The sequence below is a fragment of the Poromitra crassiceps genome, assembly GCF_964638095.1.
Source record: "Poromitra crassiceps genome assembly, chromosome: 27".
NCBI lineage: Eukaryota > Metazoa > Chordata > Actinopteri > Beryciformes > Melamphaidae > Poromitra > Poromitra crassiceps.
The window spans coordinates 9685493-9698481 of NC_139650.1; the positions used below are offsets into that span (position 1 = coordinate 9685493).

Sequence of the window (12989 nt, forward strand, 5' to 3'; positions counted from 1 at the left end):
GGGAGGATAAGCAGAAGTCAGACTCGGTTGTAGACAAAGAAGAAAGTTCACGTTCTTTCCTGTTTTCAGCCCAAGCTGCCCAATGTGTGTAATGTTACAAGTGTTCAACTGTGAATTCAACTCGCCTGGCTGTTTCCATGAAGTCGCCTCGTTATATAGACTGCTGCTGCTGCTGTGTTTCTATCTCCTTAACATAATATTAGGTTCAAAACTGAGCCCACACAAATCTAAGGTTATCCGCCAGCAATTCTGCCCGTTTTAGGCTATGCCTCTCCTCATCTGCTACACCCATGCGTGCGTGCTGTTGTCTCGCTATGAAAAACATCAACACTATTTATTTTAACGTTTCTTGATTATACAGAGGTAGGCCTACATGAAATAGATTACCAGGCGCCACTCTTTAATTCGGCATATATATAATCCACGGAGAGGTTACTCAAGTGAATAAAATGTCAATTCTGGATGTCAGTCGCCTGTTATCCCCACTGGTTATCTTCTGTCTTCCTTCGTTAAAAGTGCATGTTTGGTTAAAGATTCGCTAAGCCGTTTCCACGCATTTCTTTTTATTGATGGCTTTAAATGTTGTACATCGCCCTCCATGGCAGAGTGAAGTACTTTATGATGGCTTCTAGATGATATCAGGCCTCAAAAAGTTGTTTCGAGGCTCTTGGGATATAACTTTGACAGTGACGGCTGCCATTTATTCTAGTCAGCCTGTCCTGTGTTTGTCCGAGTGGGGACGGGGGTGGGGCTTAGCGATAGGTCAATTGGAGACATGCTGTATTCTACTGTATGAAGAAAATGTCACACTAAACATACATACCTGATACTACATGACTTGAGACATTTGAGGAATTATTAAATTGGCCACATAAATGATCCACAAAGCAGCACTTTATTTCAATAAAATCTCAACTTTTAGAATTGATTTGCACTGCTGACCTCTGACCTCCACCTGATCTGATCAAACCAACTCCTTTATAATCAAAGAAGCAAGGGAAATCCCATTTTCCACAATATGGGACCTTCAGTGTGTGTCTACAGGTCCAGGCACTGCATCTTCTTGGGACTTTGAGCAGCAGCCTCATGCTAGGGCTGCTCGATTATGGCAAAAATCATAATCACGATTATTTTGATTGATATTGAGATCACGATTATTTAACACGATTACTCATTGACATTGAGAACATCATGAATTTATTGAACATTTACACTGCCTTTTTATTTAACATTGGATGTGTTTGGATTTTAGATATAATTGAAAATAAATAAGTGTAAATAAATAAAAGTGCAAAGATTTAGAAATAAAATAAAAACTAAAATAAATATACAGTATAGGCCTACTATGTTGCAGTGAACTGCCACAACCAACTGCAACTATTAATCTACATTCAATATGTTGGTAAACATGAACTAGTAGTCCTTAAACCTCAAAACTAACCAAATGAGAACACTAGTAACGTTCGTTTACATTACATTAAATTACTCATTTGGCAGATGCTTTTATCCAAAGCGACTTACGTCGTTTAGGTTCATAATAGGCTATTGTTAATGTTTATCTGTGAGCTCGTTAGCTGTTGAATATGCGGTCGCATTGTAAAGAGTGTCCTGAATCGATGACTGTATGCGGTGGCAGTAACTAGATGGGGCTTTGTATTTTTGTTCGTTTGGCGTTTATTGCTTGGTCATAGACCACTTTGTGAGTGGATTTCAAGTGATAGGTTGTGTTGCGGAGTGCTGCCACGACCGCGGCGCGCATATCTTGCACTGTTTGTTCCAAGTCTGTGGCTGTGATTGACAGGTGGGTCAAAACTCGCATCGCAATTCCGTGCTGTATATTCGCATCGCTCTTGATGTGTGGACCTTTAAACTCGGCGAAACCATAGTGCTTCCACCCCACATACGTTGTTTTACCTCTCCTCTCGACCAGCGGCTCTCTTTCTGTGACTTCTCTCATCTTATTCTTGTGCTACCACGGAAATAAGCGGGGAGGAGAAGTGCAGTGGCTCTCTGTTCACATGACAGTCATTCCCAACTCGAGCGGTGTGTGTGTTTTGGGCTTTGGGGGAGGGGCCGAGCACACCGCTGCAAAGGAAAGGGTGCGCTCGATTTACAACACAAGACAGAACGAGAGTGACAAGAGCCGCAAAATCGTTGTATGTCGATTATCTTGTTTTCATAATCGTGGACAGCCCAAATCGTAATCATGATTAAAATTCGATTAATCGCCCAGCCCTACCTCATGCTGCCAACTGCAGTGAAGGAGAAGGCTGTCTGGTTTCATTTGAACCACTGCACTCGAGCAAAGGAGGGGGAGAAGAAGTAATGGTGGGGGCAACCTTTCATGAAGTCTACCCACCAAGGCACCAAAGACATTCCCCCGTACCACGCCCTACTATGCCATTAGGATGCCTTCCCCCATTGCTCTTGGTTTTCCTGTTCGCACCAACTATACTGTACAGCCTCAGACTCACCGAAATGCCATTTCGTTGAAGATATGGCCAACTGCACCGGGTCTCCGCTAGAGCTGGGTATTGGTTCAAATTTCAAGAATCGATTCGATTCCGATTCACAAGGTTGCGAATCGATTAATTTCGATTCGATTCGATTCCGATTCGATCAATTTTCAATATTGATTTGGTTAGTGATACCAAAACGTGGTTTTTGAGCTGTACCCTGAATTACATGACTGTCCAGTTATGTAACAATCAATAAAGACACTTTCACAATTATGCACAGTGATTTGATTTCAGCCTATATAATTTCTAAAAGTAGATATTAATAATGATCAAACATTTCCATTCATGTAGCCTACACTATTTATGTTTTTGTTTCAACTACAAACATAATTAAACGTCAACTTGAAACTATGTTTCAACTACCACACACAGCACAATATTTTAGCCTGTTTAATTTTTTTTTTTTTTTTTTTTTTTATTAAAAAAAAAATCGATCTCTGGACATATGAATCGATAATCGAGGATTAAAATGAAAATCGATTAAAAATCGGAGAATCGATTTTTTTAACCCAGCCCTAGTCTCCGCACAGCCTTCAGGGAAGAAAGCTACCGCAGTCGGAGACACCCAGAGCTCACAGGGTGGGCCGGTCAATCCGAAATGCAAGAAAACTATATCCGAAGGAAGCACTAGAATATTGTGCTCTGGCAGTCGCGACACTAGCTTCGTCAGAACTACCACCAGGCAAGAATCCTCATATCATCACCCTGCACACTGTGGCACGAGGATCAAAAGAAGTAGAGGTTTGGGTGATGACTGGTGGTAAGCTGATCCAAGGGATTTCTTCGCACGATTACTGCCGCCACATAGGCAAAACCAACATAAAGGTCAGCTGCAGCCCTGACCGACTAGAATGTAGTGCCACAATTAACAAGAAGAGGCAAAAGATGAATCTGAAGGACGCAAACACAGTGTTGGAAATTACAGACGTTAGTGACGACCCGGAGAGCTGACGTCTTGAAGACACAAGCTCTACCACACTGCCACAACTCCTGTTGCTTCAGAGCAGGAGGGAACAAGCAGCCACTCAGCTGGTCAGGGACATGACACATGAACAGCATTCACTTCATGACATGCTCCCACAAACGAGCAGAAAACACACAGAGATTGCTGGAACAGAGGCAACAGGCCGAAAGCAACTTTGCCCACAGATGTAAGACTGTATAACACATAGTGGTGGCAAACTTTGTCACATGGTGTGAGCAAAACCACCTGCAGCTCAACGTGACAAAGACAAAGGAGCTGGTGGTGGACCTGAGGAGGGTCAAGGCTCCGGTGACCCCTGTTTCAATCCACGGGGTCAGTGTTGACATAGTGGAGGATTACAAGTACCTTGGAGTGTACATTGACAATAAACTGGACTGGGCTAAGAACTCTGATGCACTCTACAAGAAGGGGCAAAGCCGTCTCTACTTCCTGAGACGGCTGAGGTCCTTCAACGTCTGCCGGACCATGCTGAGGATGTTCTATGAGTCGGTGGTGGCCAGTGCCTTCCTGTATGCTATTGTGTGCTGGGGCAGCAGGCTGAAGGCAGCGGACGCCAACAGACTCAACAAACTGATCCGTAAGGCCAGGGACATTGTGGGGCTGTCTGAGACTGAGTCAGCCGATAGGCTAGCTGTGCCTTAGTTACGTCACACGTAATGTGCAAGTTGATTTAATTTCATTCCAGTTTGCAATAACTGCAATTTGACACGTACTGTACATATATTGTAACTGTAACTACTTATTTAATCTATTCCCCTTAGAATCCCACACACGGGCGACAAAACTCAAACTCAAACTCAGTTCAGAGAAGCGGTAGAGCGAAGAGGAAGGGAGGATAAGCAGAAGTCAGACTTGGTTGTAGACAAAGAAGAAAGTTCACGTTCTTTCCTGTTTTCAGCCCAAGCTGCCCAATGTGTGTAATGTTACAAGTGTTCAACTGTGAATTCAACTCGCCTGGCTGTTTCCATGAAGTCGCCTCGTTATATAGACTGCTGCTGCTGCTGTGTTTCTATCTCCTTAACATAATATTAGGTTCAAAACTGAGCCCACACAAATCTAAGGTTATCCGCCAGCAATTCTGCCCGTTTTAGGCTATGCCTCTCCTCATCTGCTACACCCATGCGTGCGTGCTGTTGTCTCGCTATGAAAAACATCAACACTATTTATTTTAACGTTTCTTGATTATACAGAGGTAGGCCTACATGAAATAGATTACCAGGCGCCACTCTTTAATTCGGCATATATATAATCCACGGAGAGGTTACTCAAGTGAATAAAATGTCAATTCTGGATGTCAGTCGCCTGTTATCCCCACTGGTTATCTTCTGTCTTCCTTCGTTAAAAGTGCATGTTTGGTTAAAGATTCGCTAAGCCGTTTCCACGCATTTCTTTTTATTGATGGCTTTAAATGTTGTACATCGCCCTCCATGGCAGAGTGAAGTACTTTATGATGGCTTCTAGACGATATCAGGCCTCAAAAAGTTGTTTCGAGGCTCTTGGGATATAACTTTGACAGTGACGGCTGCCATTTATTCTAGTCAGCCTGTCCTGTGTTTGTCCGAGTGGGGACGGGGGTGGGGCTTAGCGATAGGTCAATTGGAGACATGCTGTATTCTACTGTATGAAGAAAATGTCACACTAAACATACATACCTGATACTACATGACTTGAGACATTTGAGGAATTATTAAATTGGCCACATAAATGATCCACAAAGCAGCACTTTATTTCAATAAAATCTCAACTTTTAGAATTGATTTGCACTGCTGACCTCTGACCTCCACCTGATCTGATCAAACCAACTCCTTTATAATCAAAGAAGCAAGGGAAATCCCATTTTCCACAATATGGGACCTTCAGTGTGTGTCTACAGGTCCAGGCACTGCATCTTCTTGGGACTTTGAGCAGCAGCCTCATGCTAGGGCTGCTCGATTATGGCAAAAATCATAATCACGATTATTTTGATTGATATTGAGATCACGATTATTTAACACGATTACTCATTGACATTGAGAACATCATGAATTTATTGAACATTTACACTGCCTTTTTATTTAACATTGGATGTGTTTGGATTTTAGATATAATTGAAAATAAATAAGTGTAAATAAATAAAAGTGCAAAGATTTAGAAATAAAATAAAAACTAAAATAAATATACAGTATAGGCCTACTATGTTGCAGTGAACTGCCACAACCAACTGCAACTATTAATCTACATTCAATATGTTGGTAAACATGAACTAGTAGTCCTTAAACCTCAAAACTAACCAAATGAGAACACTAGTAACGTTCGTTTACATTACATTAAATTACTCATTTGGCAGATGCTTTTATCCAAAGCGACTTACGTCGTTTAGGTTCATAATAGGCTATTGTTAATGTTTATCTGTGAGCTCGTTAGCTGTTGAATATGCGGTCGCATTGTAAAGAGTGTCCTGAATCGATGACTGTATGCGGTGGCAGTAACTAGATGGGGCTTTGTATTTTTGTTCGTTTGGCGTTTATTGCTTGGTCATAGACCACTTTGTGAGTGGATTTCAAGTGATAGGTTGTGTTGCGGAGTGCTGCCACGACCGCGGCGCGCATATCTTGCACTGTTTGTTCCAAGTCTGTGGCTGTGATTGACAGGTGGGTCAAAACTCGCATCGCAATTCCGTGCTGTATATTCGCATCGCTCTTGATGTGTGGACCTTTAAACTCGGCGAAACCATAGTGCTTCCACCCCACATACGTTGTTTTACCTCTCCTCTCGACCAGCGGCTCTCTTTCTGTGACTTCTCTCATCTTATTCTTGTGCTACCACGGAAATAAGCGGGGAGGAGAAGTGCAGTGGCTCTCTGTTCACATGACAGTCATTCCCAACTCGAGCGGTGTGTGTGTGTGTTTTGGGCTTTGGGGGAGGGGCCGAGCACACCGCTGCAAAGGAAAGGGTGCGCTCGATTTACAACACAAGACAGAACGAGAGTGACAAGAGCCGCAAAATCGTTGTATGTCGATTATCTTGTTTTCATAATCGTGGACAGCCCAAATCGTAATCATGATTAAAATTCGATTAATCGCCCAGCCCTACCTCATGCTGCCAACTGCAGTGAAGGAGAAGGCTGTCTGGTTTCATTTGAACCACTGCACTCGAGCAAAGGAGGGGGAGAAGAAGTAATGGTGGGGGCAACCTTTCATGAAGTCTACCCACCAAGGCACCAAAGACATTCCCCCGTACCACGCCCTACTATGCCATTAGGATGCCTTCCCCCATTGCTCTTGGTTTTCCTGTTCGCACCAACTATACTGTACAGCCTCAGACTCACCGAAATGCCATTTCGTTGAAGATATGGCCAACTGCACCGGGTCTCCTCTAGAGCTGGGTATTGGTTCAAATTTCAAGAATCGATTCGATTCCGATTCACAAGGTTGCGAATCGATTAATTTCGATTCGATTCGATTCCGATTCGATCAATTTTCAATATTGATTTGGTTAGTGATACCAAAACGTGGTTTTTGAGCTGTACCCTGAATTACATGACTGTCCAGTTATGTAACAATCAATAAAGACACTTTCACAATTATGCACAGTGATTTGATTTCAGCCTATATAATTTCTAAAAGTAGATATTAATAATGATCAAACATTTCCATTCATGTAGCCTACACTATTTATGTTTTTGTTTCAACTACAAACATAATTAAACGTCAACTTGAAACTATGTTTCAACTACCACACACAGCACAATATTTTAGCCTGTTTAATAATTTTTTTTTTTTTTTTTTTAATTAAAAAAAAATCGATCTCTGGACATATGAATCGATAATCGAGGATTAAAATGAAAATCGATTAAAAATCGGAGAATCGATTTTTTGAACCCAGCCCTAGTCTCCGCACAGCCTTCAGGGAAGAAAGCTACCGCAGTCGGAGACACCCAGAGCTCACAGGGTGGGCCGGTCAATCCGAAATGCAAGAAAACTATATCCGAAGGAAGCACTAGAATATTGTGCTCTGGCAGTCGCGACACTAGCTTCGTCAGAACTACCACCAGGCAAGAATCCTCATATCATCACCCTGCACACTGTGGCACGAGGATCAAAAGAAGTAGAGGTTTGGGTGATGACTGGTGGTAAGCTGATCCAAGGGATTTCTTCGCACGATTACTGCCGCCACATAGGCGAAGCCAACTTAAAGGTCAGCTGCAGCCCTGACCGACTAGAATGTAGTGCCACAATTAACAAGAAGAGGCAAAAGATGAATCTGAAGGACGCAAACACAGTGTTGGAAATTACAGACGTTAGTGACGACCCGGAGAGCTGACGTCTTGAAGACACAAGCTCTACCACACTGCCACAACTCCTGTTGCTTCAGAGCAGGAGGGAACAAGCAGCCACTCAGCTGGTCAGGGACATGACACATGAACAGCATTCACTTCATGACATGCTCCCACAAACGAGCAGAAAACACACAGAGATTGCTGGAACAGAGGCAACAGGCCGAAAACAACTTTGCCCACAGATGTAAGACTGTATAACACATAGTGGTGGCAAACTTTGTCACATGGTGTGAGCAAAACCACCTGCAGCTCAACGTGACAAAGACAAAGGAGCTGGTGGTGGACCTGAGGAGGGTCAAGGCTCCGGTGACCCCTGTTTCAATCCACGGGGTCAGTGTTGACATAGTGGAGGATTACAAGTAGCTTGGAGTGTACATTGACAATAAACTGGACTGGGCTAAGAACACTGAAGCACTCTACAAGAAGGGGCAAAGCCGTCTCTACTTCCTGAGACGGCTGAGGTCCTTCAACGTCTGCCGGACCATGCTGAGGATGTTCTATGAGTCGGTGGTGGCCAGTGCCTTCCTGTATGCTATTGTGTGCTGGGGCAGCAGGCTGAAGGCAGCGGACGCCAACAGACTCAACAAACTGATCCGTAAGGCCAGGGACATTGTGGGGCTGTCTGAGACTGAGTCAGCCGATAGGCTAGCTGTGCCTTAGTTACGTCACACGTAATGTGCAAGTTGATTTAATTTCATTCCAGTTTGCAATAACTGCAATTTGACACGTACTGTACATATATTGTAACTGTAACTACTTATTTAATCTATTCCCCTTAGAATCCCACACACGGGCGACAAAACTCAAACTCAAACTCAGTTCAGAGAAGCGGTAGAGCGAAGAGGAAGGGAGGATAAGCAGAAGTCAGACTCGGTTGTAGACAAAGAAGAAAGTTCACGTTCTTTCCTGTTTTCAGCCCAAGCTGCCCAATGTGTGTAATGTTACAAGTGTTCAACTGTGAATTCAACTCGCCTGGCTGTTTCCATGAAGTCGCCTCATTACATAGACTGCTGCTGCTGCTGTGTTTCTATCTCCTTAACATAATATTAGGTTCATAACTGAGCCCACACAAATCTAAGGTTATCCGCCAGCAATTCTGCCCGTTTTAGGCTATGCCTCTCCTCATCTGCTCCACCCATGCGTGCGTGCTGTTGTCTCGCTATGAAAAACATCAACACTATTTATTTTAACGTTTCTTGATTATACAGAGGTAGGCCTACATGAAATAGATTACCAGGCGCCACTCTTTAATTCGGCATATATATAATCCACGGAGAGGTTACTCAAGTGAATAAAATGTCAATTCTGGATGTCAGTTGCCTGTTATCCCCACTGGTTATCTTCTGTCTTCCTTCGTTAAAAGTGCATGTTTGGTTAAAGATTCGCTAAGCCGTTTCCACGCATTTCTTTTTATTGATGGCTTTAAATGTTGTACATCGCCCTCCATGGCAGAGTGAAGTACTTTATGATGGCTTCTAGACGATATCAGGCCTCAAAAAGTTGTTTCGAGGCTCTTGGGATATAACTTTGACAGTGACGGCTGCCATGTATTCTAGTCAGCCTGTCCTGTGTTTGTCCGAGTGAGGACGGGGGGTGGGGCTTAGCGATAGGTCAATTGGAGACATGCTGTATTCTACTGTATGAAGACCATGTCACACTAAACATACATACCTGATACTACATGACTTGAGACATTTGAGGAATTATTAAATTGGCCACATAAATGATCCACAAAGCAGCGCTTTATTTCAATAAAATCTCAACTTTTAGAATTGATTTGCACTGCTGACCTCTGACCTCCACCTGATCTGATCAAACCAACTCCTTTATAATCAAAGAAGCAAGGGAAATCCCATTTTCCACAATATGGGACCTTCAGTGTTCATCCAAATGAAATGATGGTAATGAATTTTCTGGTGATATTCCTTCAAATGTTTCATGACTCGTGAGTTTTCAACTAAAATTGGCTTGTTTTGTTGTTAGATTAAACAGCAGAATTGTATTTCCCAAAATCTCATCGTCACATTATGATAAAAGATAAATGATAAATGATAATATTGAAGGTGAAGTCATTGCTGTTGTCCAGAGACAGGCAACAAAGTCAATGTAACTCCAGTATGATCCTTCTTGGTCGATGTAGATGACAGCTAAACAGTAACATTTTGTGTGTGTGTGTGCGTGTGCAGTGTGTTTGAAGGGGAGCTGTCTGAAAACATCCCAGTGGTTCATGCCTCCATAGCAGGCTGTCGCATCATCGGGAGAATGTGTGTGGGTGAGTACAACACTGCAACACAAACACAAGGGATGTAAAGGTATGACATTTTACTGCATATGGTACGGTATCCATCTACCAAAATATCTTCAATAGTTTTTGAAGCATAAATGTGATGACCTTAAATCGCCATCGCCAGTAAACGCTTCAAAAATAATACAAGTGGTGTTCATTTGGGAATATTATCTTGCTGGACTTCAAAGGTCTCATTTTCATCAAATTTTGTTAAACCACAGAGCTTATTTCAGACATCTAACCTGAAATAATTTGTTTAAACTTGTGCATACCTTTTTCTGTGTGAGAGTACTTTGAGAGCAACGCAAACCGGAGTCAAATTCCTTGTATGTAACATACTTGGCCAATAAAGCTGATTCTGAAAATCGTCGTACAAAAGACCCATTGACTTTGACACAAGGGAACAGGTGATGCTAACTTCCAGCTTTTAGGACTCATTCGTGCGGCGCTCTATATAAAAAGTCATAATTGACAGCTGTGACAACCAACCACACTCATGCACAGACTCGCGCTCCAAATTCTCACACAATCAAGATGGCAGCTCGCGGAAACAAGATATTTTGCCTTCACCTTTGTGTAGGAAGTGGAGTCGCGTCGTCCATCTTTTAATTTATACAGTCAATGATTGACCCCCCGACACTGACACTCACATGCTCCTTTGTGCCGCCGATTCCATCCCCGATCGATTGCTCCTGTCTGTCCCCGTGTGCAGGTAACCGGCACGGCATGATCGTACCGAACAACACCACGGACCAGGAGCTGCAGCACATCAGGAACTGTCTGCCAGACAAAGTCAGCATCCAGAGAGTGGAGGAGCGCCTCTCCGCCCTCGGCAACGTCATCGCCTGCAACGACTACGTAGCGCTGGTGCACCCCGACCTGGACAGGGTGAGACGGCCCGACGCACCCACGCTTTTTACACGCTTTTTACACTTTAGCCGGCGGCCACACTGATCCGTCGTGTCTGTCTGTGTACGTTCATTTGCATTCATTTTCAGTGAGAGCTGTCTGTCTGCACAGGGCTGACACACAGGCGTGGGAGATGGGACTCTGAGAAAACATTTTGCCTGATGAAGACCCCTGTGTGGGTCGAAAGCTTGCAGTAGCTGTTTAAATTAAATATATTGGAGCTGTGTGCGGGTATTTCTCTATTTTTTCTATATTGTGCCTCTGTACCCAGCACCTGGCCTAACAAAAGGTTGGATGTGCACACAAACCTTCTATTGAACTCTGAGAAAGCAGATTATAAAAGTCGCACTTTTTTTGTCTATTTTTCAATTATTGGTAAACCTATTATTCTCTTGGTTACACTTGTTCAAACTGAAAGGTTGACTAAACATAAGGAAGTGATTGACTTAAAAACAATTCAGCGGTGTGGCTAGTTAGTATATTGTCAGAATATGCTTTGTTCTTCTTTGTTTAAGTGTTAGACGTGTGATTTTTCAGGCCTGTTTCTCCACATAATGGCCGTGAATGGAGAGAGAGAGAGAAATGCAATTCTCCAATCTCCTCTTCCGGAGGAACAGAAAATGGAATCACTAACTTTGGGGTTATTATATCATCCTCTCAAAGTACTGCCAAAGTTCAGCATCACTTTAACGCATGCTCTCTCTCTCTGTTTCTGTCTCAGGAGACAGAGGAGATCCTGGCGGACACGTTGAAGGTGGAGGTGTTCCGTCAGACTGTGGCGGAGCAGGTCCTGGTGGGCTCGTACTGTGCCTTCAGTAACCAGGGCGGCCTGGTCCACCCCAAGACCACCATAGAGGACCAGGACGAGCTGTCGTCGTTGCTGCAGGTCCCTCTAGTGGTGAGTGACAGGAGGGGGGAGTGTGTGGATAAGTAAGGGATAATCATGAACAAGTAGGTGTGTGTTAAACGCTTTGAAGGCACCCCCCCCCCCCCCCCCGCAGGCTGGAACAGTGAACTGCAGCATTAAGGGGACATTCAGACCAAAAGCGTTTTTGTTGCTGCCAGCGTCTTTCTGCAATTCATTCTCTGTCAGGACGCGCTAAACGTGCTCCTCTTTTAATGAACGCACCTGGCGTTTCAGCACTGCACTGTCTGTTGTTTTTGGAGGAGCGCTGTGAGTGTTTTAAAGCTGAAAAAAGTTGAACATTAGAGGAAAAGTGCGCTGCTCGTCATTTTCACTCTTCCTACCTTTTCTCCCTACTCCAACCTCCACTTCTGCCAGAATTGGCAATAATCTGGCTTTTATGTTGACAGTGAACAACATCAAACAGACAAAACCAGCTGGCTACCGTCCGTGTGGTCGTTGTGTTCTGATCTGTACTGCACGCGACTGCAGGGGGGGAAAACACGGAGCAGAAAAAAATGCTCCGTGCGCTGTGTTTTGTGCACAATGGAAGCGCTCTCGACATGATTTTCATAGCGTTCTGACTGAAAAAAACGTTTTTGGTGTGAATGTCCCCTAACTAGTGTGCTAACTAATGCCCCCCCCCTCCCCCCCGCCCCCTCCAGGCTGGAACAGTGAACCGGGGCAGCGAGGTGATCGCAGCGGGCATGGTGGTGAACGACTGGTGTGCGTTCTGCGGCCTGGACACCACCAGCACCGAGCTGTCCGTCATCGAGAGCGTGTTCAGACTGAGCGACGCCGCGCAGCCGTCCGCCATCGCCACCACCATGAGAGACTCACTCATCGACAGGTGAGCTCGTTAAATCCGAATAATTCAATCAACTTTGGGAACACTTCCCTCTGATTATCTTGGCCTTTATTATCGTTGATTAAATTAGCTGAAAACACTACCAGTTATTTGAAATTACCTTTACAATTATTTGACCCACATCTTTTGGTACTCGTTGGCTCAAATGCCTGTTTCACAGTTTCTTTGCGACTTTTAACGCTGTTCTCTTCTCTCTTCA

At 43.9% G+C, this 12989-nt stretch overlaps 1 protein-coding gene across 1 annotated transcript in view; it reads left to right on the forward strand.

Moving 5' to 3' along the window:
• LOC310799320 (eukaryotic translation initiation factor 6) overlaps positions 1-12989 on the forward strand; it is a 75617-nt gene that overhangs the window by 60704 nt on the left and 1924 nt on the right. Inside the window, exons 3-6 of the mRNA XM_083661919.1 lie at positions 10009-10094; positions 10822-10997; positions 11740-11916; positions 12588-12772. Coding sequence (XP_083518045.1) covers positions 10009-10094; positions 10822-10997; positions 11740-11916; positions 12588-12772 — 624 coding nt within the window. The remainder of the gene's footprint in view (positions 1-10008; positions 10095-10821; positions 10998-11739; positions 11917-12587; positions 12773-12989) is intronic.